Source organism: Ylistrum balloti, unplaced genomic scaffold (assembly GCF_031769215.1).
Source record: "Ylistrum balloti isolate Yb309-2 unplaced genomic scaffold, AGI_CSIRO_Ybal_v1 Utg371308, whole genome shotgun sequence".
Lineage (NCBI taxonomy): Eukaryota > Metazoa > Mollusca > Bivalvia > Pectinida > Pectinidae > Ylistrum > Ylistrum balloti.
The window spans coordinates 287523-314752 of record NW_026782699.1 but is presented as its reverse complement, the minus strand read 5'-3'; the positions used below and the strand labels follow the sequence as shown (position 1 = coordinate 314752).

General features: G+C 40.4%; 2 protein-coding genes across 2 annotated transcripts in view; one reads left to right on the top strand and one right to left on the bottom strand.

The window, feature by feature from the left end:
• Positions 1 to 3642: 3642 nt before the first annotated feature.
• On the top strand, positions 3643 to 5007 carry LOC132561917 (protocadherin Fat 4-like). The gene has a single exon (XM_060226633.1). The coding sequence runs from the start codon at positions 3643 to 3645 to the stop codon at positions 5005 to 5007; it is 1365 nt and encodes a 454-aa protein (XP_060082616.1).
• Positions 5008 to 14196: 9189 nt separating this feature from the next.
• The window catches only part of LOC132561916 (gem-associated protein 5-like), a 45995-nt gene continuing 32961 nt past the window's right edge, over positions 14197 to 27230 (bottom strand). Inside the window, exon 18 of the mRNA XM_060226632.1 lies at positions 14197 to 14312. Coding sequence (XP_060082615.1) covers positions 14197 to 14312 — 116 coding nt within the window. The remainder of the gene's footprint in view (positions 14313 to 27230) is intronic.

Sequence of the window (27230 nt, the reverse complement as noted above, 5' to 3'; positions counted from 1 at the left end):
CAAGTCTTGTATATCGTTGTCCGTGTAGCGGCCGAAATCATCGATTTTATCACTCAAACGATTACATATGCTAGCCGCAACGTCAAGCTTAGGACAAAGGTTGCATTTAAGTAGTTAAAGATGTGAACTTAAAGCATCGCCATATTGCCTCGAGTAAGATATTTCTGGAAACATCAGATGGACGTATGGGATAACGCCGATAAACCTCCCTCTGTGCAATGTGATGAAGAGAGAGAGGGTTCAAAGTCGACAAAGAAGTCAGTTTAAGGTTTAAACAAGAAATACCATAGGAGATTGGGCGGATTACAAAACATATTAAGTTATTTCTACGGAATTTCGTCCACTTTCCGATTACCGAGTCGTAAATACTAATATTTTTGTAAAATTCGTAAATTTAATGTAACACGGGCCGTTTGCGGTATTATTTTAAGTTCAAGTCACAGTTAGTGGTCGTGTTCCCTCCTACCGGCAGTTTCACGGCAAACGGTGTGAACTTTTCAGATGATGACTCCAAAGAGTTACCCACGGGCAGTTGTGACATAATTGGGATCAATATAGAGTTTTCATTAGTTACCTGTCAACCGTGATGCCTGTAACACCTGATGTATAATTCAGTACTGATTAGAATATCCATGAAGTTTTGACTCGGTTGGTCTTCAGATTTGTAATCTAGGACAACGTTAAACTATGGCTTCAATTTCTAAAACATCAGTATACACCAATGCCCTCTCGCTTGCTGACAGGCCGAACGGTCCAACAGCGGACATTCATAAAGTCGACCGGGGTTCGATTACTTGACTGCACCAAGAACTTTCACAAGATACTGACAAGACTGGCTCGTTTTCCCTCACATACTCGCTCTATCAGAGACGGAATGACAATGTTCATATCTATATACTGGTAGAGTTTATGTAGGAACTAAAACGAAATATTTGAAGAAAATAAGATAATAACAACACTGTTTTTCCTGTTTTCATCGAGAAGTTCTTTCAATCAACCGAGTTTCTTGTCTTTCTAGTTATATAAATATAAATAACTTTCACTGAAACATCGAAGAGAATAAAAAAATTAATTTACAAAAATATGATAATAATAAACTTGTACTAGATATATTCAAGATAATAACTGATATGACGTTACGAAAAGCACACAACACATTTTACCTCTAACCTGTGCGTTTTCAGTTTCTGTTTAAGTTTCATATTTTTTTTCTCTTCTTGTTTTGCTTTTTTAAAATTTTATTTTAGGAAGTCCTCTCAGTAGGACCAACTTTTAATACGTTCTATTTGTTTCGATATCCCCACCAAGTCATAATAGATTACATATTATCAAGAAGTTTTCTTTTAAACTTTCTGAATAACGTACATTTGGCAAAGGATGTGTATATTGTTTTTTGTTGTTTTTGTTTTTGTTTATGGCTGTTCATCATATCTGACACAACGCTCAATACACCAATTACAGTGAAAGACTTCGATTTTCTGAAGCGTCTGAAACTATCTTATTTAAAAAGCAAATCATTTTATGGGGTACAAAACATCAATTTACAAGAATCCCCATGCCGGTTGCCTAGGTGATTGGCCACCATAAGGCGTCTTATATAGGAACTGCAGTTGACATATGACAGATTGGATTTTTTGTTAACCAATGATCTACGGTGATGGAAGAAACCCCTGCAGGACTTTGCTGTGGTCTGAAAACTGATACAGGGTGACGCCATTCGTCGGACAAAGACTTTCCGACCTTTGTGCGTTCCGAGACTATGTCAAATGAGGTTATCCTAACAATCATGTCCAGTCAGCCGGTTTTTACCGTTTCACTACAGCATTTGAACTACCGAAACTACGGCTGACCGCTTTATAATTTCTGAATTAGAGGTTACAGTGGGCGTTTCTATAAATCGATATAGGGCTGGGGGACTTGGTGGACGGGAGCTAGGACGGGTCACTTGTGTGTGTGTTGGGAGGCTTAGAGGGGGTACAGTATATAACATTCGCCTGGATGTTCTTGCTTTCAGTTAGAGTTTGGAGAAAAGAAATAAACATTTTTGTTTTAATATTTAGTCGGTCGACTAACGAAAATATTGAAATCGGGACAAATATTTTGTAGAAAAGCTTTCTGTAGTTACATCCTCTTGTGAACCCCCATACAACTATTCATACCACTGGACGCAAGCTAGATGCAGGATTTTAACACAGGCTCCCTTGGGGAATCGTTCCCAGCTATGGCCTACCACATTAAAAAAACTCATAAATTGTACGATATCATTATCAGTAGTGATTATGGTTGACATGTTATGACACTGAAATAATGACAAACATTTGATTTATATAATGATGTAATGTCATACCGTGTCATTTCATTTGAAGGGAATATTGTATACCAGGTACTCGTTAAATTCTATTTATGTTAATACATTAATATATACATATTTTCTACATTTTGTGTACAATTACACAAAACAGGTCTTTGAAAAGTGAAACAAGTTTCTTTATATGTATATATACAAAAGGATTTAAAGTGAAATACATGTATAGATTGTTTTAAGCTACCGCCAACCGTATCTAAAAATGTCATTTTATATACATAGTAGGTAAGTTGGTAGATAAACATGTTTTCATCTTGTTATTATATAAAATTATAAAGGAATGCGTGCATTACATGTCCCTGATATAAATGTAGGTTTATTTAATCACATATTGTTTTATATTTTCACACACAATTTGCTAGAAGAAACCTGATTTGATTTTCCCTTATTCAAAGTTGAGTGTCAATCAGTTAACATATTTCAGTAAGTAATTGGCTTCTCTGATAAACTGAATCGTTTGGTAGTCATTCGAATTAATCCATCGATATCATTTAATCCATTTACTACAACCTTTACTACAATCTCGTAAACGTGTGTATTTGTTAAAAACATATGATACCTTCTCCATCAATCATTGGTCAAAACACTATTTGCATACATCTGCTGTTCCGTACATCTCCCGCGAAAATCTTAAAGAGAAACTAGACGCATAATAATTAAAAACGTCAGTGTAGTATCACATTTCTACAGCGGGAACATGGAAATATTTTATAAATAGACTCTGCACTGAACGATCGATTGACACTTGTATACGATTGTGTGCATCCAATATTCCTTTGGTCGCAGCTAGCAAAGAGGGGAGGTAAAAAGAACGGCAGCCGGACTTGACAAATTCCGACACCTGGGTCGTTCGAATGGAAACACAGGGAAAGTGTTCGGAACACGAGTCGTTGAGAGAGGAGATGAGCTGGATAAAGGGCAGAATTAAACTGTAAGTGTGTCAGATGAATGTGATCACTGGCAAGTTGTGTGGTTTAAACCATTCACTAGGTATAAAACAGGACGATCAGGGATTTCGTTGGATGTTATGATTTTGTGACTGGTGTGTTCCGAGCGGCGGCGATGCAGATGATATTTTGAGAGAGCTCGCCGCAAAATGTAACGGTCTTGCTGGAGTAGTGTGAGTTGAGAGCCGTCCTACGCCAGTTTGTTATTCGGATGTATTATTTAAAGATCAAGCGTGTAATATGATAGTTATATATGTTAAATTTATTTATACGTAAATTTATCACAACGTTTTCACGGACTCTCATCTGGATCTCCAGCCGTGAGGCAACATGGCGACCGTGAGGATGAAAGCAGTTGATATAGGTTTGTGTTACCTTGTGTTTATAATGTCTATGGTGAGTTTGATACATTCCACTGCTGTTCCAACACATGCAAAAATAGAGACAAACATTTATGTACCATTCAAAACTCAATCATCATCTGTAATCACGAAACTTTCTGTATTAGGAAGAGTGCCTGTTTTGGAAAGTTTTGATGAAAAAGCAAGATCGCTTTTCAGTGTGGTCAATGGTCAATTCGTGACCAAAGCTGGTCTGATATCTTCATTGGGAAAGACATTTACGTTTTATGTCAGGGATGCATTAGAAAGTGGACCAATCCTGGATGTGTTACACGTCATTGTTGACAATTCAACAGATTTGTTTGCATTTCCCCAACAACAATATATTGGCACCATCAAAGAAAATCAACCTTCATTTTCACCGGTGGAAGTAGCTGGGCATATTTGGTCTAGAAATCAGAATATTGTTTCACCTGGTCATATTAAATACTCCATCATTCACAGTACAGGGCCAAATAATTTTTATCTCGAGCACAATATTTACAGCCGCTTGGAAGAAGTTAAATTTGTCTCTCGAAAACCACTAAATCGAGAAGAAATTGATCAGTACAGAATTATTGTTCAGGCTGAAAATGACATTGGTCAAAAAGCTCAGACCGTGGTCAAGATTTTTGTGGTAGACGAGAATGACAACATTCCAAAATTTGAAAAATCATCATATTCTGTTGAATTCGGATCAGCAATTCATAGTGGAAGAAGGGTTATTCAAGTTCGTGCCTTTGATATGGATGACGACACCATCTCTTATAAAATTGCGGATGAAAATGGTCTTTTTATCATTGATCCTGTCAGTGGGAAAATATTCCTAAAGAGAAATGGTTACCTTGATTCTGGGAATTACCTCATCTATGTTGTGGCTGAAGATTCCAGTGGTCACTTGAGTGACCCAGTCAGTGTTGAAGTCAAAGTGATACCTAAGGCCTTAAAATTTGTATCTTTTCATGATAGTCATCAGTCTCATGGTTTATCTAAAAGGTCCACAGTTATCAATCGTGTAGAGAAAACCTATGAGGTTCAGGAGAGTATACCTAGTAGCAAGTCTATGTTCAGCATAGCATCAACCCCGCCCCCTATATCTGGGGTGGAGCAGTATCGTTTGGTGGAATCTTCACTTCCAGACACATTCCAAGTTGACACCCATGGATATGTCTATCTCAAGCAGGGGAGACGACTTGATTATGAAGATATGCAACATCGGATCATTACAATGAAATTCCACGTCACAAACTCTAACAACTTTCAAGGTAAGATTTTCGTACTTTTTTACTATGAACTTACTATAATGGAACCTTGACTGTTTGGTGTTTTCTACTGGTGATCAGCATCAGTCAGAAGCTTACTGTCAGGATTTGCTAATGCCAAATTACAGCAGAGACTCAAATGCTCAAAAGATCATGAATTTACCTTAGAATTTGTGACTTTTGTGAAAGAGTTCACCATAACTGAAACGACAAAGGTTCAGGGAAGTGCTATTTTTATATGTTGCATTTTTTTTAGAACTGTTTCGTTCCATGCTACACTGTGATTTGATGGTTTAAGAGCTGTACCAGACACTGGTTATCGATCGCTGTGATTGGTCAATAGGTAGATATGATGTCTGGGGTTTGATGTGATGATAATGGTTAGTTAGAGTGCTATGCCATCGAAGTCAGTCTAAGTGATATCAGGATGACACGCATTCCGTCCCTTTCCTATAAGTTCCTGACATATGAAAGTGACCTTGACACATCTATCATGAATGGAGATTGGTTAAGTCATCTATAATCACAGAATCCAGCACTCCAATACCAGGACCGAAATTATCATTCGAAAGATTAGATGCACTGTCTCGGTAGAAATCAACATATCTTTACATATTGTATACACATGTACAACTGCTTATTTGTGTAATTTATCAAAATATATAGATCTATGCTTTATATTGAGAAAACAACTTTTTTTAGCTCAGTGAATGCAGAAATTATAAGCATAAGTTTGACTGCAGGGTTTTAAGGGAAGGCTATATTGATAAAAAGCTCCTGAAAAGATACAGATGAGAATGCTGGTCTTTAGTATTCACAATCTACCAAAGTTTCAGAAGATGAAAATTATTACCTTGTCAGGATTGTAATACTTATGTGTCATGTAAATGTTGGACAAGATTTTAGATCGGTTACATAATATTTTTGTGATTTGTTTTTATATTTGAATAAGTTTTGATTATAATTTCATGGTAGGTCAATTCTAAAGAATTTTTATTTGGTTGGATGAATGCTGTTATTTCTTTGAAATTTTATAAATGATCATTCAGATACAGGAAAAATCCTGTGAGGTTTTAGAAAATTGTTTCGGAGAAATGCCGCAGGTCATTGTTAAATGAATATTCCGTGATGACATGGTAAATCAACATACAGACAGTGTTCATACTGACATTTGTTGAGTTGAGCTGTAAAATATTGCTCAACAAATTGATGGTTTTCTCTCCAGCAACACTGCTATGACGTGACTTCATTTGTACTCATTAAATATTCATGGAATTCAGCCAAACCAAATCATTAAATGACAGTTGACGATTGTTGAAGATTACAAAAAAATGACTAGGCTCCTTGAGTCCAAAGATTTTTCAGTGCTGCCCTTTTTTAAAGCCAAACTTCTCTTGACACATTATACAGGGTTTCAGATTAATTAGCTTTTTTCATCTGATTTAGATGATTGTGTACTGCAAACTGAAGTTGAGTCATTTCTGAAACAAGAATTCTTTCATCTGGTTTCTAATCACCGTGGAAGTGGTGCAGCTGTCACTACCAATTTTGATGTATTTTGAATTGGTTCATTTCTATCTGAGAATGCTATAGCCACAGTAAGATTTTCTACCTACTACAATAATTGTAATACTTACACATATACTTAAAACAATGATTGAAGATAAAAATATCTTCATGGCAAATCTGTTGTATTGGTGGTATAAGTCTAAAAGAGATGTTTTGTTATCTGTATTTATTGATGTTACTGATAGTATCAATGGCTCGCCATTTGACATTTCCTGTTTGTATAAATATACTATGTGTTCTGATCTCATAAATCAGGAGTTTAGTCTATTATTGATTGCTTTATTGACTGACCGTTCTATTATTGTGTGATAATCCGAACTAATACCACTTCAACTGTGGTAAACTTAGCCCGAGGCTGACCAGATTGACCAAAGGTCAACTATTTAGACCCACCATTATAAAGCGTTTGTTAGCTTTAATGTAGCAAAATCAAGTTAAAAATTAAGTTCACGATCTTAAAAAAAGAGGTTTTTGTCATTCATCCTTGCTATATAAAGACACATCAGATCCCTTGGTCAGTTCTTGACAAAAATACTGGCCACCTGTAGTTCTGGCCACTGGTCACCTGTAAGGTGGGTGTGATAATTGAGACTCCCCAGATGATTGTCCAGTGAGATGACCAACAGTGGTCAGAGTCATTTGTCATGTCACCGGTCAACTGAAGTGTCAGGACATAAATGTATTTTATTGTTAGACAGTCGATCCTACCTGTGACGTCTTTTGAAGTTTTGTTACGGGGAAAGGAAGGGATGGTCTTCTTGTAGGCAGACCTCAGACCCCCTACTTAATAACAGTTACAATAACATTACAGTGTATGGTGCCTCTTTACAATTCGTCAACAACAAGATGAACTTTTGACCTACCAGAGTATAGAAATGACATCATGAAACCAAGAATCATTTGCTTTTGACAATGGAATCTTCTTGAAACTGGAATATGGTGTTGTCAATATATTATGAACTTGAAAAGAACCAATCTTTTTGGTAGGGGTGTAACTACTCTAGTGTCATGTTGCTTTTCTAAATAAAATTCATATCAATGTCTTATCATTGATATGCAGAGAGTAACGATGGACATCAACTCTGACCCAAAAGATTTTGGTATTAATGTTACAGATTTTCACTGTTCTTCAAAATGTGTTTTATTATATGAATTCTGGCTATATATGATTTCATTGGTTTCAAATTTGATGCAAGAAATACCTTGAAATGTGCACAGAAAAAAATATGGGATAAACTGTGAAATTCTGAAGGTTAAATTTTTGTTTCTTAATAAGAAGCACATGTACATGAGGTCATAATTTAAAAAAAGATTAAGTTAACTTATCAATACATCACAAGGATCAATGGTACTAACCAGAGGAACAACATCATCATTGAAATTTTTTTTGTAAAAAAAAAAGAAAATTGGCTGTGGGGCCATGCTGCCTGTTTGTTATTATAAGCGATTGCATGTTAAGTCTAAATATGCATTAGACTTTGAGCCAGAAACCACTGCTTGTGAGTGTGAGGACAAACACAAGGCCTTAGACCCTAGAACCGATGACTGACATGTGCAGTTGGCCTTTATGTCTGTGACAGAAAAAGTCCATTAGTCCTCTCTGTCTCCTACACATACATAGTCTCTGTCAGTACATATTTTATGGTAGGACAGATTTTTGTTTTGTGAATCACACAAAAAGGTAACTCCAAATCAATATTATTTAAACCAATGACAGAATATGAACAAGTGGAATAAGTATTATCTGAAGATCAGATCTATGTCTGTCACAACTTTGATCAATTCTATATCAGAGTTTAAGGGCCATGGATAATGATTAAATGTAATCGTTTATTATCAAATGTCAGTTGGTAACCCTTCCAATTCATGAAATCAATTGCAAATTTACATAATCAGTTCATCAAGTTAAAGTTTGTAAATTTGAATAAAATTTACATTCTAGTTACGAATTTCCAAAGTTGCTGAAGTGTCTTCACGGTTTCAAATGTGTAATTGATAATGATAAGCTAAGATAAGCCTTTCACAGACCATAGAAGGGCATTACTAAACCACAAATTCGATATGAATGATGGTGATGCATTAACACTCAGAAGAATGGAAGATATAAATTAGTGGAAGATTTTCCCACTAAAGTTATAGTAATTATCATTGACATATAATAGGTGGTTTGCCCCCACCAATCTTTTTTGCCACAATGTTGACCCCGGGATACTGGACACTACATTGATACTTAAAGGATCTTCGGATGATTTGTTGAAATTTTTGTTCACAGAATTGTCATAACTCGCTATTATAAAAGCTGTGACTATAAGGGTGTTGATTGTTATGAATTTAACTTACATGTTAACCTTTTTCTTTACTTTCATTAAAAAAATGCATGGATAGTTTCACAAGATAGGATATATGTTCCTTAGTGTACTATTCAAAGTGTCTACATAAGTAATACAAAGTACTGTCACTTTACTACTATCTCGATTAGTACACAAATTCCACAACTGGTTCAGAAAGCTAACAGACATTGGCCTGCTGTATATATATATCTATTAGTACTAGACAAGAAACAATTACATCTTGGCACGATTCACTCTGTTTCTTGTGTATGCATTAAATTATCTTGTAGGTATCAGCATAAGTATGAATTGATGCCAGGTATCGTGTCGTAGCAAAGTATGAGGTTCAGTTTGTCTGTTGTCGGGAAGAAATGGCTTGCTCTTTTTGTAAAATGGAATCAAAGAATTTTGTTCATTATTCTGGTACAGATACATTGCTGACTGCCGTAGGGTTGAATACATGTTGTGTTTTGGTCCTTGAAATCCGTTTTTGTTTCATCCTCTGATTTATACTTCAGTGATGAACAATTTGCCAAAGGTTAAGACACAGGTGGTCCAAATGCTTTTGCTACAGCTTCTCCTTTTTTGTGTCTCTTTGTAAAAAATATCGAAAGAGATCTAGGTATTGTTAGTGCGATGGTGTCTCAGGTTTGATGATAAACATCTCCTGTTGAGTGTGGAGTGCATACTTCACAACAGGAAAACATTGATACTCAGTTTGAAGAGGCTGTATGAAGTGAAGTATATTGTGCCTGATACATCAGCTTTTCATATTTATTGTCAATTCATGAAGTTTCATTTTCCTTCTGTGATTCAATACTTTGTATCTTCATGCATATGAAAGTCCTTCCTTTGATACTAGAAATTAATAGTACTGGAACTTGAAAACACACAAGAAATATTTCTTCAGTATTTGTAAACTTGATTTGTATATTCTATATATAAAGGTGTGAGATATATTTGTTCACCAATTTCATTAGAATTGTAATACATATTTTATATTGTTCATACGCATTTGATGATGAACAGATTCACCATAAGCACAGCTACTAGGGGTTGTGCACGTATCTGTACAGCGAGCCATTCATGAAATCCTACATTGATATCTACACTAGATCTATGTTACATGATATAGTAGGTCATCATCTTTTTACTCAAATTTGACCCCTTCTCAAATCACAGAGTTGTAAGAATCTTATATCATGTTAAAAAAAACAGCAAGATCATGTTCTTCTTTTAAAATTTCAACCCTATCTAAAATTTTACAAAGTGGTTCATAAAATTTTATGAGAAGCTGTAGCGATAAGATCAGAGAAATGTTGTTCTTGTTATAATTACATTATCTTGGCTGGCTTTGTGTACATCTCTTGATGCGGGGTCTGTTTGGAACTCCCTTGTGTTGGAACAGAAGCTATTGAGATGTATCAGGTTGGACACTTGTGATGTGGATGCATAGCTCTGCCGACGCACAAGGTTATGTGAATCCAAACCTGCCTAGCCCTCCACCCTCATTACACAGCTCTCTCAAATTATGTCTTTCATTCATTTCTCACTTATCTTTTTGTAGTCCTCTTCTTCTGACTTTTGATAGATGGCCAACAGCGTAGTTATATAAACATTGGCAAAAGAAAACATGATTTGGATGATAAAATATTTTTATTTTAATTTGCCAGCAAAAATGACCTGTAAAGATTTTTAAAAATATGCACATACTGTTGAAGATAGTGAAATGATTTAAGCAGTTTTTTTTGTAAAATTTGTATTGAAAAAGCCTACACCTTTTCTTGTTTGCAGATAAACAATACTTTTCACTTTTTTAAAAAAAAAAAAAATGTTTATTACACTCTGAAATATTTCAATCTGTGTTAATGTAAATTGAATTTGTTCATTACTGCTTAAAAACATGTAGTGATCATTGATGAAATTATGTTGCAGGTTTTAATATACCCAGTACATAGTAAATTTGAAACAAAACATCTGTATTGACCTCAATATGGATCTGTTATTGATCTAGGCTGTAAACACGCAGAGAGAAGCAACTGTATTCTGTGAATGCTGATACAGGGAAGTCCTACACAATCGTTGACTAGCTTTAAACAAATCTTATTCAGCAGTTGATTAAGAAACATCTAACAACATGCAATGAACCGGGTCCAGGAACTCCCTACAGCTACGATGGAATGAAATCACCAAAATTGAAATCAATATACACATATAGGCTTTCTCCTGCTCGTGATTGCCAGTGTACACCATGTTCTGCTCAGTTTGGTTTCAGAAAAGATGCTTTTTATGGTTACAATGACTTCTCTGCAGAACAGCAGCTATAGCTGTATGTGTTGCTTTGGAAAAATGTATGTGCCATTTTCTTACAAAACATATGCAGGGCTGTATACAGCTTTCATTTGTTAAATTATTATTTACAGGAAACGTTGATTTGTAGCAGTGAGTTTTACTTGAAAGCATCAGATTTACACGATTTTTATTATGGTTTTGTGAATAGCTTTGACATAAACCAGCTATTTCCAGTGATATATCAGTATTTTATTTGTCATTTTTTTATGGAATGACATTTGTCACATTGTTTTGCAAGGGTTAAAAAAAAATTGCCGTGGTATGAGAAATGAATGATTTATCAAGGCCTGTACAGCTGATGCACATATACATGATGCAGAACAGCAAAATGGGAAAATGGAAACATGCAAACAAACTTAACAGTTTCAGCTGAAATGAACCATTAATGCATTTCAACAAGAAGTCTGATTACAAAAACAGCTAAAATGTATCTGTAGATTCAATACACATCTCTGTGTATCAGTCTACCTACTTCCTGCATGTTTCAGTGGAATCCAGCTCCGAATTATTTTCCACACTCGTTTATTATTGATTGCTGTACATGAACAAAGGAGGAACAGTAAACCTAGATGTGTAAGGCAGGTTATATACAAGACAGGGTGGGTGTTCAATGCTGGAAACTAAACCTAGATGTGTAGGGCAGGTTATATACAAGACAGGGTGGGTGTTCAATGCTGGAAACTAAACCTAGATGTGTAAGGCAAGTTATATACAAGACAGGGTTGGTGTTCAATGCTGGAAACTAAACCTAGATGTATAGGGCATGTTATATACAAGACAGGGTGGTTTTCGATGCTGGAAACTAAACCTAGATGTATAGGGCATGTTATATACAAGACAGGGTGGTGTTCAATGCTGGAAACTAAACCTAGATGTGTAAGGCAGGTTATATACAAAACAGGGTGGGTGTTCAATGCTGGAAACTAAACCTAGATGTGTAAGGCAAGTTATATACAAGACAGGGTGGGTGTTCAATGCTGGAAACTAAACCTAGATGTATAGGGCATGTTATATACAAGACAGGGTGGGTGTTCAATGCTGGAAACTAAACCTAGATGTGTAAGGCAGGTATATAAGTCAGGTTTGGGAGCTCAAGGCTGGAGACTACACATGGATGCGTAAGGCAGGTTATATATAAGTCAGGTTTTGGAGCTCAAGGCTGGAGATATACACATGGATGCTGGAAACTAAGGCAGGTTATATATAAGTCAGGTTTGGGAGCTCAAGGCTGGAGACTACACATGGATGCGTAAGGCAGGTTATATATAAGTCAGGTTTTGGAGCTCAAGGCTGGAGACTACACATGGATGCGTAAGGCAGGTTATATATAAGTCAGGTTTTGGAGCTCAAGGCTGGAGACTACACATGGATGAGTAAGGCAGGTTATATATAAGTCAGGTTTTGGAGCTCAAGGCTGGAGACTACACATGGATGCGTAAGGCAGGTTATATATAAGTCAGGTTTTGGAGCTTAAGGCTGGAGACTACACATGGATGCGTAAGGCAGGTTATATATATACAAGACAGGGTGGGTGTTCAATGCTGGAGACTACATATGGATGTGTAAGGCAGGTTATATATAAGTAAGGTTTTGGAGCTCAAGGCTGGAGACTACACATGGATGCGTAAGGCAGATTATATATAAGTCAGGTTTTGGAGCTCAAGGCTGGAGACTACACATGGATGCGTAAGGCAGGTTGAGGCTGGAAGTAGGATAGAACAACAATCAAGATTATCATTGTATTGAATGGGAGAGCATGTTGAGACAGGGCCTTAGAAATCAATATACAATATCCATTTCAGCTTAAACTTCACCATCACTCTATTATAGTGAACATGTCAATTAAGCAACATCAGGGCAAAAAATGGTTGGCAATAAAAATTAGTTCCATGCATTTGTTAGTTAAGGATCAGCACGACTCTTTCATAATTAATTGTTAAATTACCTGAAATACCAAAAATTTCTTCAAAACAATTTTTTCCATATTTTTTTTTCTTGCAAGGTTCAAAATGAAAAAAATAAGATGAAAAAAAATCTCCATATCTAGTGTACAGGTATTATATTAGGTCGCTGGAGAGTCTCATGGTGATCTATTGTGCGACACCTGTGTCAGGCATCATGAGTCATTCACTTTTCGACATGCATCATTTGACTGCAAACAATTTCACATTTTCGACTTCTCCTCAAAAACCATAGAACCAATTTCAACGAAGTTTTGCAGAAACCTTCCCTGGCCTAAGATGAACCAAAATAGTGAATTGTACGGTCCCCACACCGCAGGGGTCTGAGGCAGGGCCAAAACTAATTCAAGTTTCAAAAATCATCTTCTCAACATCCAGGTATGGTAGAATCAAATGCTTCATGGATGGAAGCATATTAGGTGCTTTACAAAAATGGATCTCACATTTCTACCTGGGGAGGAGAATAAGTTTACTATAATTTTTGCAGAAAAAAATAATTTTTGAGCTTACTTCCCACCAGAATCAACTTTGTAAGAATTCTTCGTGTAGGATGACAGTTTTGATGGTATGCGTGTACTGACCCTGACTTATCATCAATGTCACAGTCTCTTTTTCATGACACTGGAAAGGTTCTTAACCTCTAACCTCTATAATCAATATTGCTTATCTCAGGTGGCCACTGAGGCTGCTTGGCCTCAGGTTTGTACATCAAAAATGATAACCCACTTCTTTAATAAAGAAAAAACAAAACCATTCCCATTGTTCTCCAAACATCTTTATGTTGCTTTTTAAAACAAACAAAAAGAAGCATTACATGTTACTTTCTGTAAATTATCTTTTCATTATTAAATTCTACACTGTCAGTCAGTTGAACCTTCCTGTTATCTTTGAAATTCATACTTCGATGTCGACTATAATATGCTATTGATTTTTGCCTCCTGTAAACCAGTGAGCCTTAGAAATAAAAGATTTTAAACATGTTGTATTGGATCTAAAAATAAATGTTGAGAGCTGACTGGAGTCTTTTTTCTCACATTTGTCCTGATAAATTTGACACAGCCAGGATGACTATGACATGTGATGGCTGAGACAAGGCCAGGTCCTCTCCCCTCACATCTTGATTAAACCTGATAGATTTGACACTTGCTGACAAAAGACAGATATTGGAATTTCCATTCCTATCTTCATGGTGACATACTTTAGTATAGTCTGTATCAGATTTCTCATTTTAGGTTGATTATGGGGGCAATATAATGCCATAAATGATAGTAGGGAATTTATCTGATATGAAACATACCATGCATCAAAGTGATTTATGTATGGATGTGCATGCAATGTCCAGGTCCTTTGTTCTCTTGGCATGCTCATGCATGTGACCACACCACTGGGATAATGCACATGCATTCTGACTGCAGTAAAAATGTTTATCTGTACAACTAAGGCAAAACGTGGTCATGTGGCTTCTTGGGTCACTGATGTCTGTCATGTGTGATAACAAACCCACTGATGTCCCAGTAAGGAACTTTAGGGGTGAGGGGACTACATGTAAAAATGTTTTTAAATTTCATTTAAAGATTAAATTAATGACATACTTTTATATTTCCTGTTTAACTTACTAATGCAATTTAGATATTCCTGGACCAACAGTGTTGTTAATTACCCAAATGTGCCCCTCAACTTCCCTCATGGTGACTGAGGGGAAAACAATGCCAGCGATATGGGATGGGGGAGTCTGGAAGTGTGGTCTGGCCTCGTGTCTAGGGGTCACAGCAACATCAATAGTCGGATGATAGTAGAGGAAATTCCAACCCTAATTTGATGATAATTGAGTACCAAGAGTCCTTCCTGGTTGTAATTTTCTAAACATTTGGGACTTGCAGCAGTATATTAAGATGTCTTGTTTTATATGATACATTCGCTGTAAAACGGTAAGCAGTAGGACTACTTTACAATTAAGTAAAGATTAAATTTGTGCATGTCGAAAAGACATATATTACCGTTTATTTTATGTTATGGACCACAGTCTGGCTGAAACAATTATTGATTAAAATAGAATGTTAATTGGTTAATAATATTATTTGCAACAATCCATCAATTAATTATGTCTGCGATGTTAGCCATCTTGAAAAACACATTTAAAACTTCTTCATTTGTCCCACTGATACTGTTTGACTGAAATTTTGTGGGAATGTTCTGAAAATAAATGAAGATTTTTTAAAATCTTACTGCTTAAATACTATCAAATGTTACCACAAGCACCTCTGCTGTTGCTTGTCAATAACACTAAATTCAATACCACCCCATCACCCCACCATACTCAGCACCACCCCACCACACTCAGCACCACCCCACCACACTCAGCACCACCCCACCACACTCAGCACCACCCCACCACACTCAGCACCACCCCACCACACTCAGCACCACCCCACCATACTCATCACCACCCCACCACACTCAGCACCACCCCACCACACTCAGCACCACCCCACCACACTCAGCACCACCCCACCATACTCATCACCACCCCACCACACTCAGCACCCCTCCCACCCCAGCACACTGTGTACCTTCACCCTACCACACTCGGCAACACCCCTTCCACCCCACCACACTCCGTACCACTCCTTCCACCCCACCGCACTCTGTACCACTCCCTCCACCCCACCACACTCCGTACCACCCCCACCACCCCACCACACTCCGTACCACCCCCACCACCCCACCACACTCTGTACCACTCCCTCCACCCCACCACACTCTGTACCACCCCCACCACCCCACCACACTGTACTACCCCCACCACACCTCCCTCCACCCCACCACACTCTGTACCACTCCCTCCACCCCACCACACTCTGTACCCCTCCCTCCACCCCTCCCTCCACCCCACCACACTCTGTACCACCCCCACCACCCCACCACACTGTACCACCCCCACCACACCTCCCTCCACCCCACCACACTCTGTACCACTCCCTCCACCCCACCACACTCTGTACCCCTCCCTCCACCCCTCCCTCCACACCACCACACTCTGTACCACCCCCTCCACCCCACCACACTCTGTACCACCCCCCTCCCTCCACCCCATCACACTCTGGAGACCCACGTATATAGCCATTCCTCATTATATGTCTGTTGACTCAGACCTCAGATCAGTACATTATTAATGAGCATGAAATTAAATTAGGGTTCTTGTGCCTGTGGAAAGCTAGGTAATGATATGTACACTCCAGCTTACATGTAATATTTATCTCTCTGTAGATATATACTGTAATAGTCCTCCATATTAATATTCTAGTGTTCAGTTTTAAACCTAGCTGTTGTCAGAGCTTGCTGAAAACAGTCATTTCTGATTATATGTAATTCTGAATGAAGTTTTGAGAACAGGCACCATGTAGGATGTGAGAATGTGGTCATAAAATTGAAATACAGTTAGTGTCATAATGCATTGTATGGTTAGTGCATGAATCAATATCACCATGATAAAGCCAACATCGGGGGAGTGGATGGGGCAGTAATGTTGACATGGGGAGAGGGGCTTGGGGGACCAGTTTATATAGTAGTTTTGATAATATCATCTATAAAAAGGTAAGTAGGCATTTAGACATAAGTAACTAGACATCGTGATTAGTAAAGTGAGAGGAGAAGGGGTAACTACAGCTATTGATTCTGGTACTTTGAGATGGCAATCGCGAAGCATGATGATGTTCCACACCAAAGTCTCTGGGGATTTAGTACAGCATAGTATAGTATAGTTAATCAACGTACACTCACCTGAAAAAAAACCACTTAAATGTGTAAAACATAGAAATACACAAGAATACGACAACCTTTTAAAACCAATCCTAACAGAAACAAAATGGACATGCCTACAGTACACTTCAACGTTAGTCTGACTGAAAGGAGAGCTGAACCATTTAATCTGCCAAAAACGGCAGAAATCACTGAAAATAGTTTCACCAACAATAAGGGATAGATGCACAATATTCAGTTACTGCTGAAAAAGGGATCAACAAACTTAAAACAGCCATTGAAAGCGCAACGAGGAGCAGTGTAGAAAATGATCCAATCAGCTTATCTGCCATACAGTGAAGAGAATGTAGGCATTGAATATGTATATTAAAGTTATAGTAAGTATTACATCATGAAAATTGGTTTTACAAGAACTAGGGAAGGCCCAAGAGTTTTCAGAGACCCTGATGACAAGTGAACAATGTTAAATATTTGATCATCAGAAATAATGAAAAACAAAACAATGGATTTGTCACCAATACAACATACCTTTGTGTTTATGAATGATTTAGTGGCCTGTGTAGCAGGAAAGCTATCTTTATATCAATCTATTTAGTAAAAGATATTCAAGTACCTTCACTTTGTAAAAGCACCAGGTGATGCCTGGTTCATGTAAGGTATAAGGTAAATTTAAAAGATACCAATTACTTTAATTTCTAGAAAATGATAAAAATATTTTTAAATTTAAAATTGATCTTTGAATATGTGAATAAATTCACACATTAAAAAGAAAATTTACAAGTTTTAGAAACAACGACTTCATGGTTGTCAGCCATTAAAATGGAGTGATAATACAAGGCAGTGTAGAAACGTGGGTACAAGTGGTAATCTGTATTATCTGAGATGGGATCTAAACGTTGGGTTTGTTGTAAATGTTAAGTATCCCTAGAGCTGTTATTGTAAGCTATCAGTGTTGGTATATGTAGATAGATATCTATTTAATTCAATTTTGTGTCAAGCGCCTGTGAGAAGGATTTGTTGTATATGTTAAAGATTCTGTCGATAGTGTCATCAAATCTCTGATCAGTGATGGAACACTGTAAACCTTTAGTCATCCTTGTTCTACTATAATATTTCCTTTTCAACTCTATGTGTCGGTTATATCTTCCATAATTTCCATGTTGGTGCCCCGAGGGTGCTTGTGATTAACATGTTCTGTACCTGTGTGATTGTCTCACCTTTGTGGTTAACGATCCTGCTGACACTAATGTCATCATTTACTATTGTTGGTCAGGTAGTAGGAATTTCCGGACAAGGTGAAAAACAAGGGAGATTAATTACACAGTGATTTGTCAATATTTGATGAAGATGTTGTGAGTGAAGATCACAGAAACATTAAATAAGGAGTATTTGATAAATAGGTCTAATACCATCAACAATTTTACAGTATGAGGTCCAGTGGTACACATTCCACTATCTCGACACAGCTGGATTTAAAGGAGAAACAAATATTCCATATTTATCTGGAAATATGCCAATTCCAGGTTATAAACCTGTATTACAGCCATCGGGATCAATTGAATATTGGAGGATAGTCTCACCAACAAGTATATTGATTAAAAAATATCTACAGAAAAATGAAATAAGTTTTCATTTAGATTAGATGTACAACAAATGGTTAAAATGAACATAACATGGTAATACTGAAAATACTGTGCACATTTTTGAATGTTGAATATTGTGAATGATAATCGTATCAAAATGGGAAACAATGTTGTTCTTTGACAAAATATTTACTGATCACTAAACTTGTTATACATAGTTGGGGCCTCCAGTGGTGTTAGCTGGCGCACACATGATGTTATAGCAAGATGTAAAAGAAATCACACTGCACATTGCTGATAATTAAGTGACATGTATGTGTATAATTTGATGCTATCAATTGCTTACCATGGTTATTTACAACCTGCTACCCACAGTGTTTAACCTTGATGTGAATAGTGACAACATGGAGTGATAATTACTGCGACAATGGTCTTTATCAATTGTTAAACATGCAGTTTCGCAACATGTTTGAACAATATGAAATATAGATGAAACAAACTAAAAAGGTTTTGAACTATCACTATACAGAAAATTATTGTTTTTATTGAAAAAAAGCATGTGTTCAAACTACCTGCTTATTTGCACTGAGCGGAGGTTTACTGTAAGTTTCCTTTTGTACCTCATCCCAGACGAGTCCAGGTACACCGATATCAGTGGAGAAAAGATCGGATTTGTATGTATCATTGGAATTGGATTTTTATGGTGTGGATTAATCCAGCATCAGAATAATCTATTTTTGTCCTGCATATTCAGAAAACTGTGACATTTTCATATAACAACAAAACTGTTTTACCCTGCTAATGGACCTGATGTAGAAGCAAACTGGACAACAATTCAACATGTTTCTACAATAACAATGCTACCATTGTAGTTTAAAATGTTCTGTCAACATTTCTCAACACTATGACATCAACATTGTGTCATTTTAATGATTTACAACTCAATATGTGTCATTTCCATCAAGCAATGATGCGACAAATTTACCACTGCATATGATCGTTGTTTCTAAAAATAGATGAAGCCATTGCAACACCTGGCATGTCAGTAGATTTAGGAGATCTAGGATATTATTTTGAGCGATTATTCAGAATAGACATATATTACTGACTTTGTGATGCTACAATATTACAACAGAAATTCAACTTTTACATACATACCGGTATCTACATTGTTTGGGTTACTCACAAAAACTTATTTGTAATTTAATCTATCAAAGTGAATCTTTGAACACATTAAACATGGAAGGATGTTTCCATTCTTTCTGTTTTATTACTTTGACAGCAATGGTCTTTGAGATGGGAAGGCATTGGCCTATATATGGGCCGAGTCTTAGCGTGAACTTTTCATAAAAAGGTGTTAGGACCAACTTTCATGAAAAGGTGTTAGGACGAACTTTCATAAAAAGGTGTAAGGACGAACTTTTATAAAAATGTGTTAGGACGAACTTTTCATGAAAAGGTGTTAGGACAAACTTTTTATGAAAAGGTGTTAGGACGAACTTTCATGAAAAGGTGTTAGGACGAACTTTCATAAAAAGGTGTAAGGACGAACTTTTTATGAAATGCTTATTCTTGTGTATAGTGCACATCTCATTTTTGAAAAAAACAAAAATTTCCTCAAAAAGTGGGCACAATACATGTAAATTAATGATATTTCACTAATTCACAAACATGACACAGGTGACATTTAAAACTACCACCACATAAGTACAATCTGAATTCATAGAAGTCTGAATATAAATATAAAGGCCATGTTTGTGGTGGTTGAGGTTGGTGTGGCCAGGTATATTATATTTTGGGAAAATGTTGCAGTCCCAGTACATCTGCACATTACATGGAAGTATGTGTTTGACCTGTGATGAATTAAACAGAACTATAAAGAGTCTGGATGGCAGCATGTGTTTCTGCCCTGTTTCCCCAGTATAGTTTCTAACTTCCCTGCTCCTCCTAACATACCAGTTAGTTTGCAGGTCCTTAATCAGTTAGAATTCTATGAAATCCTTTTGCACTCTAGCCAATTAGATATCTGTCTGTTCATCATGTGTAAAACCCCTTTTCATTTCAGTAATAATTACCATAACTTTAGTATGCAAATACAGTACCTACACCCATCTTTGTATCCCAACAACAAAAGATTCAAAAGAAAAACAATCCCGCCCTCCCTACGATCCATGAGCCATCACGGCAGGAACGCAGAGTGATCTCCCTTCCTCTTACCTTTATGGCTGCCGACGAGTGCGGAGGTGTCTGAGCTAAGTGCTTTTCTTACTCCTTCTCTTCGTACTGCCATTGTCGTTTGAGTATATTGTTACTCTATTAGTAGTCTATAAACCCATCTCCCAACTTATATTGTGAAATTAAGTATTGTCATTTGTTTATTTTGACCGTATTTCCGGCCGTTTTTTTCCTCCACGTATTCGAGTGCGTGACTACTTGTCTCGTTGCTCGGATTTGCGTGAAGTTGGAATTTGTTTTCTTGCTGCTTTGTCGGCCGTGTTGTACGGCCGTTTTATTTATGCAGTGCAATCTTGCTGCGTACGGTAGGCTTTGTGCTCTCGTTCGTAGTTTTTTGATTGTTCGAGAACTTCGTTTCCGGCCGTGTTTTTACTCCGCGTGTTCGAGTGAGTGGCTACTTGTCTCGTCACTCGGATTTTCGTGAAGTTGAAATTGTTTTCTTGCTGCTTTGTCGGCCGTTTTGTACGACCGTTTTCTTTTTTTGCAGTACAATCTTGCTGCGTACGGTAGGTTTTATGATCTCGTTCGTAGTTTTTTGATTGTTAGAAAACTTTTTATCCTTGTTTTCATTGTTACAATTTTTTATTGTTTCGATGCTGGATAAAGGTGCCGGGTTTACGTCGGGGGTCAGCGCATGGATGTTCCTATTTCTATAGATAATGGGAACCCCATGATACCTGTCCCATTTGCCGACATTACAGCCAGACCTCACTATGTGAACTTTGTTTGCACATGGAGTCTGCTGCTTAGGCTCCCATGCCTTTCCAGCTTACTTTCCGCCGGAAGAGGGATTCGTCCTCTTCTTCCGGTAAGGGAAGTAAGCTTTTTAAGACCTCCCTCCTGAAGTTCTGAACCAGAGCGTTCCTGCTGGGGGTGCTCTCGTTCCACCGAGCTCCGCCCTTCAGCAGGGGGTGGCTCCCCCTGTCCAGGTGCGTCCTGGAGTAGGGGGGGGGCAGCCCGACCCTGACTCGGCGCAGTCAAGGGTCGAATTGGCCGGTAGCTCTCGATAGGCGGCGGTGTTACCGTCGGAAAGGGACTTCCGGTCGAGGTCTCTGATTCCTTCATGGACCTCGGCACGCCAGGTGGCGTCGTTGGTGGGGGCCGCTTTGACTCCGGAACTGTGCCTTCGGGTATAGGTTCAGGGGCCACAGACTTTTTGTCAGGATTGTCTGTGGCTACGGGGATTAGTGACACTTGAGTTCACTAATCCTGGTGTCAGCGCGGGGTCTGTTTTCCCACCCTCACAGGCTTCTGGCTCTGGGACTTCCGTCCCAATCCAGATTTCCCAGTGCAGGGTTTCCCAGGGGGTTTTCCTCCAAGGGTTTGGGGCTTCAGGCCAGGAGTCCGGTTTCCGGTCTCCCTTTCCCCCGGGCTCAGGGAGTAGGGGTGCCTGCGGGCACTTATTCCTGGGTCGCCCAGGCCAACCTGCGGATGGTTTTGGGTACCAACAGTTACTCAGCAGTTACGGGCTTAGCCTGTACATGTCTGGGTTTCCACCTGGTGGGAGTGGCGGTTCATCCTGGTCCTTTGGACAGGATGTCCAGCCCCAGACTCAGGCAGGCCATCTTGGCCAGTTCTGGGGTCACTCCCGGCCCGCTGGACCGTTCCCATTCCCTCAGGGGTTTGGGTTTTTACCCCATGGGTCTTCACTCGTGGAACCCATAGGGGTTGGTCTCTCCTCTAGGAGATGTTATAGCAGTGCGGAATCCCCCCAATGTTCTGCTACTTCGGGGGCCTTGTTGGCCGGTCCTATAAAGGTTTGCCAGACCTTAAGGACTTCCGCCTCCAGCGCGGACCCGTCGGTCTCCTGTTCCCAGGGGTCGGCTTCGGGTCTCCGACCCAAGCCTACAGCTACAGCTGTTGGTCGCGCTGCGTCCAAATGCCATAAAGAGGAGTTCCCCTCTGCGGAGATGGCTCCTCTGGCGGCCCCTGTTCCTCCCAAGGGGACTTCGGTCTCTATTGAGGAGGAGATGGACATCGAGGGTGCGGGCTCGGCAGAGGAAGACGATGTCATTCATCTTTCTCCTGGGCCAAGAGGGTTCACAAGGGGAAGATGGCCCTGAGACTGCTGAAGCTGAGGCTCAGCATGTGCTTTCTGGGATGCGGGTCCTCCGGGCCAACATCTCCCGGATTCTCAGGGCGGAGGTTTGCCCACCGCCTCAGCATCGTCGGCGCCTGAATCCACCATCCTTCTGGGTTCCCTGGTGGCTCCTCGGGCTTCCGTTCGCTCAGATCGGTCTCTGCCAGAAGGCAATATCATGTCTTCGGTTCTGGCCACGGCCCGGGCTCCGGTTTTAGAGAAGGACTCCTTCTCTACCCGTGCTCTCGGGTTTGTCGGTCTGCAGCTCGGTGTTGGTGAATTGTCGGAGGCTTCAGCTTCCGACTATGCCACACATGATGGGCAGCTGGCCTCTCAACCAGCACAGCTGGAGTTGAGACAGCTGGCTGCCTGGCCCGGCAAATCAGTGGACCAGGTGGTGCTCGATCCCAAAGAGCACCACAGGATGGAGAGAATGTTGCACCTCTCCATCCAAGTTCTGTCATACATAGACTTCCTGACAGTTTGTCTATACAGGGTATCCGATTTGCCTGAGTGTCGGTTATCCGAGACAGAACGGCCGACATACAGGACACGGCAGCCTTGCAGGTTCTCTGCTCGTCAATGCCGTGTTGGCTAGGCAGTTTTCAGTTCTGAAATTCCGCCCAGTCCAGTAACCCTACCGTTTCCGCTTGTTGAATGCCCCCTTCTAGGGCTCTACCCTGTTCAGGGGAGCTCTTCCTTGGGTTCAGAAGGATATGAAGGAGGACTCGGTCGCCTCAGCACTTCTGGTGAAGAGGTTTCAGGCTGAGAAGGCCAGTGCCTCGCAGGGGTCAGTGCCTCCTAAGAAGAAGGCGAAGTCTTCGGCTGCTCAGTTTTCTGCACAGCCCAAGTCCCAACCTCACTTCAACGGCAACAAGGGGAAGGGTAGGAAGGGTAAGAAACCTCCTGGGGGCAAGAAGAAGGGTTCCTGACTATTTCTGCTTCTTGGCCGCTAAAGGCGAAGGGTATGGCCGGGTGGACGGTGGTTCTCCTTTCCCGGGCTCATGTCCTTCTCCTGCAGGCTCAGGCTCCGGGTGGGCAGACGATTCTCTGGTCTGGCAGGGGCTCGATCTGCCCCATACGGAACTCCCTGTGGGCGGACGTCTCTCTGCTTTCCTTTCCTAGTGGCAGGATATTACAGAGGACGCTTGGGCTTTTGTCGGTGGTCAGGGAGGGTCTAGGTATTCCCCTTCTTCAGGATTCGTCCCTCGCCTCCTGGCCGTTTTTGTTTCTTTCCTCCTCCCGGGGATTCAGAAAGGGCACGGGTGCTCCAGGAGGAAGTAGGGACCATGCTGCCAAGGCAGAGATGCCCTTGGGGCTCACGACAGCTCCTTTGGTGTTCACCAAGTTGCTGCTGGTGTTTCCTTCACTCCTGCAGAATAGACGTCCACATCTATTTCGACGACTCCCTCATGCCTCTTTTGGTGTGGGAATCGTTAGTGAAGGACACTCGTCTGGTCCTGAAACTCTTGCTCAGAGTCGGCTTCATTCCTTCCAGAGAGAAGTCAGAGGTTCCTTCATATTAGGACTTCTTCTTCCTGGGGAACCATTTTGACATGGTTCGGGGCTTAGCCCTTCCACCTCTGGAGAAGTTTGAGAAGGTCAGGGCTCTGGCTCTGACTTTCATCACTTGGTCACTTGTCCAGGTACATTGGTTCCTCAGTTTTCTGGGGTATCTCAACTCCTTGGCATATGTGGTCCCCCTAGGGAGGATTCACATCGGACCTCTCCAGATGTTCCTCCTGTCTGACTGGGTTCCGTCATCCAGGAGGCCTGGATCCCGCTTACCCAGTCGGTCAGGGAGTTCTCTTGCTGGTGGACCATTCAGGAGAACGTTTTCCACGGGGTACCTCTGACCAAGCCTATCCCCTCTATGATCCTGTTCATGGACGCGTTCATGACAGGAATGTGAGCTTACCTCGATGGGGGAGTGGTCTGGCGAATAACTCTCGGAGCACATCAGTGTACTCGAGATGACACTGTTCATTTGGCTCTGCAGTCCTTTAGGGGTATCCTGCAGTCCAAAGTGTGGCTACCGACAACAGTTGTCGCGTATCTGGAGAGACAGGGGCCACCAGGTCTCATGTCCTGTGTGCCCTCTCCATCCACATCCATCTTCTCTGCCAGGACATGCAGTTGACCATAGCGGTCAAGCATCTTTCTGGCAGGCTGAGTGTGTTGGTGGCCACTCTCCAGGCGCCACCAGCCGGTGTTGACGGAATGGCAGCTGTGTCCCTTGATTTTCAAGGGGAATTGTCAGGCGTGGGACAGACCTATTATAGACCTGTTTGCCACTTCCCTGAACAACCAGCTGCTAACCTTCGTCTCCCCGGTCCCAGACCGTAAGGCGTGGGCTGTGGACGCCCTTTCTCTGGAATAGGAAGGGACGTATGCATATGCATTCCCTCCCTTCAACCTGGTGGGCAGGGTTCTACAGAAGTTCTGGGAGCATCACTGCTCCTTACTTCTGAGAGCCCCTCTGTGGCCGAGGCAAGCTTGGTTTCAGGAGCTCTTGTCGTTTCTGGTGGAGGAGCCCTTGGCTCTCCCCACCAGACCGAATCTCCTTCGCCAGCCTTGGCCCAGAACGACACACTCTTGACCAGAGATCCTCCACCTTCACGCGCTGAGGCTATCTCTGGAAGCCACGCCAAGGCAGGCTTTTCTCAAGAGGTGTCCGATTGCATTGAGCAATCAATCAGGGCTTCCTCTTCTGCCGTCTACCAGTCACGTTGGATGATCTTCTGTGATTGGTGTGTCGGCAAGGAAGCTTATTCATTCGAAGCCTCTGCATTTGATTGCGGAATTCCTAATCTCTCTGTTTAGGTACCGCTATCTGCCACCTGGCACTATTGCTGGCTATCGTACAGCTATTGCCAGAGTTCTTGCTTGTTATGGCAGGAAGGAGATCGGTTAGTCCTCCTCTCTTTCTGCCCTAATCAGAGGCTTTGCTATGAATAGAGTTGTTTTTAGCGAAGAATCAGGTTCCGGGGTTCTCGCACGATCCCATCAGGATCCTGGCTGTGACTAGCTCGGAGGAGCGAGATAGGTTGCTTTGTCCTTGTCGGGCTCTTAGGTTTTATCTTGATAAAACCAGGGGGGGCGGGGCTCTCGATCCCGTCTGTTTTGCCCATTAAACAGGGGCAACGAGATATCTCCTCCCAGTCGGTTTCCAGGTGGGTTTGCCAGGTGATTTAGTATGCTTACGAGCATTTTGATGATCTGGCTCGGGCGAGAGTGAAAGCGCGGTCTCACGAGGTCAGGGCCCTTGCTTCATCCTGGGCCCTTCTCTCAATGAGTCCTCCTTTCAGGAGGTCATGTCTGCAGTATTCTGGCAGGGCAGGGATACCTTAACAGATTTTTATCTGTGATCCCTAGCTTCCCACTCAGAAGGCCTGTATCATTGGGACCTTTGGTGGTGGCATAGTCAGTGGCTGGGCCTCCTCGTTAGCCCCGGGCCATGTCTTTCCGTACGGCGGCATGTGGGTACACCTGCTCTTTCACAGAGAGGTCCCTTCCTTCACTTTAGCACTCTGTTCTCCCTCCCTACTACTTTGGTTGTGCTGAAGGGGCTGCCTGGCTTCTAGTCACCACTACGGTAAGACGAATTCGCATACTAAAGTTATGGTAATTATTACTGAAATGAAATTGAGGTTTTTTAATGTAAAACCAATTTTCATGATGTAATACTTACCATAACTTTATGGAGTCCCACCCTATCCTCCCCTCTTCCTTATCTGCCTGGCTGCCCCTCTGTGGGGTTTACGCCATAAAGGTTATTAGAGGAAGGGAGATCACTCTGCGTTCCTGTCGTGATGGCTCATGGATCGTAGGGAGGGCGGGATTGTTTTTCTTTTGAATCTTTTGTTGTTGGGATACAAAGATGGGTGTAGGTACTGTATTTGCATACTAAAGTTATGGTAAGTATTACATCATGAAAATTGGTTTTACATTAAAAAACCTCAAATTTATACAATAAGGTAGGTTTATCTATAGAATGATCTTAAAAGTAATTTTTAAAGTGAAGAAGGAATTGAATGTGAAGGCATGTCTTATTAGGTAAATAGAAGTTGGCCATCTCTGAAATCATATTTTGATGTCATACATCATGTAACCTCATTCTGTATTTAAAACAACAACATATCTACCAGAATAAGCTGAGGTAATAGGACCAGCTTTGGGGTCTGTCTGTGTGCCAAGAGAGATGGAATACCACAGACCCTATACTTTAGACCGAAATATCAAATTATGTAAAGTTGTCACCAAAACCAATATCTTTAACAGCACTGAATTCATCTCCTGGACAAGATTCTACTGAAAACTGAATATGTTTGACCTTTGACTTCAGTGCCAAGGTCACTCTGATCTCAATTCAGGGCATTGCCAAATGATTCATGTGTGATTCAGTAA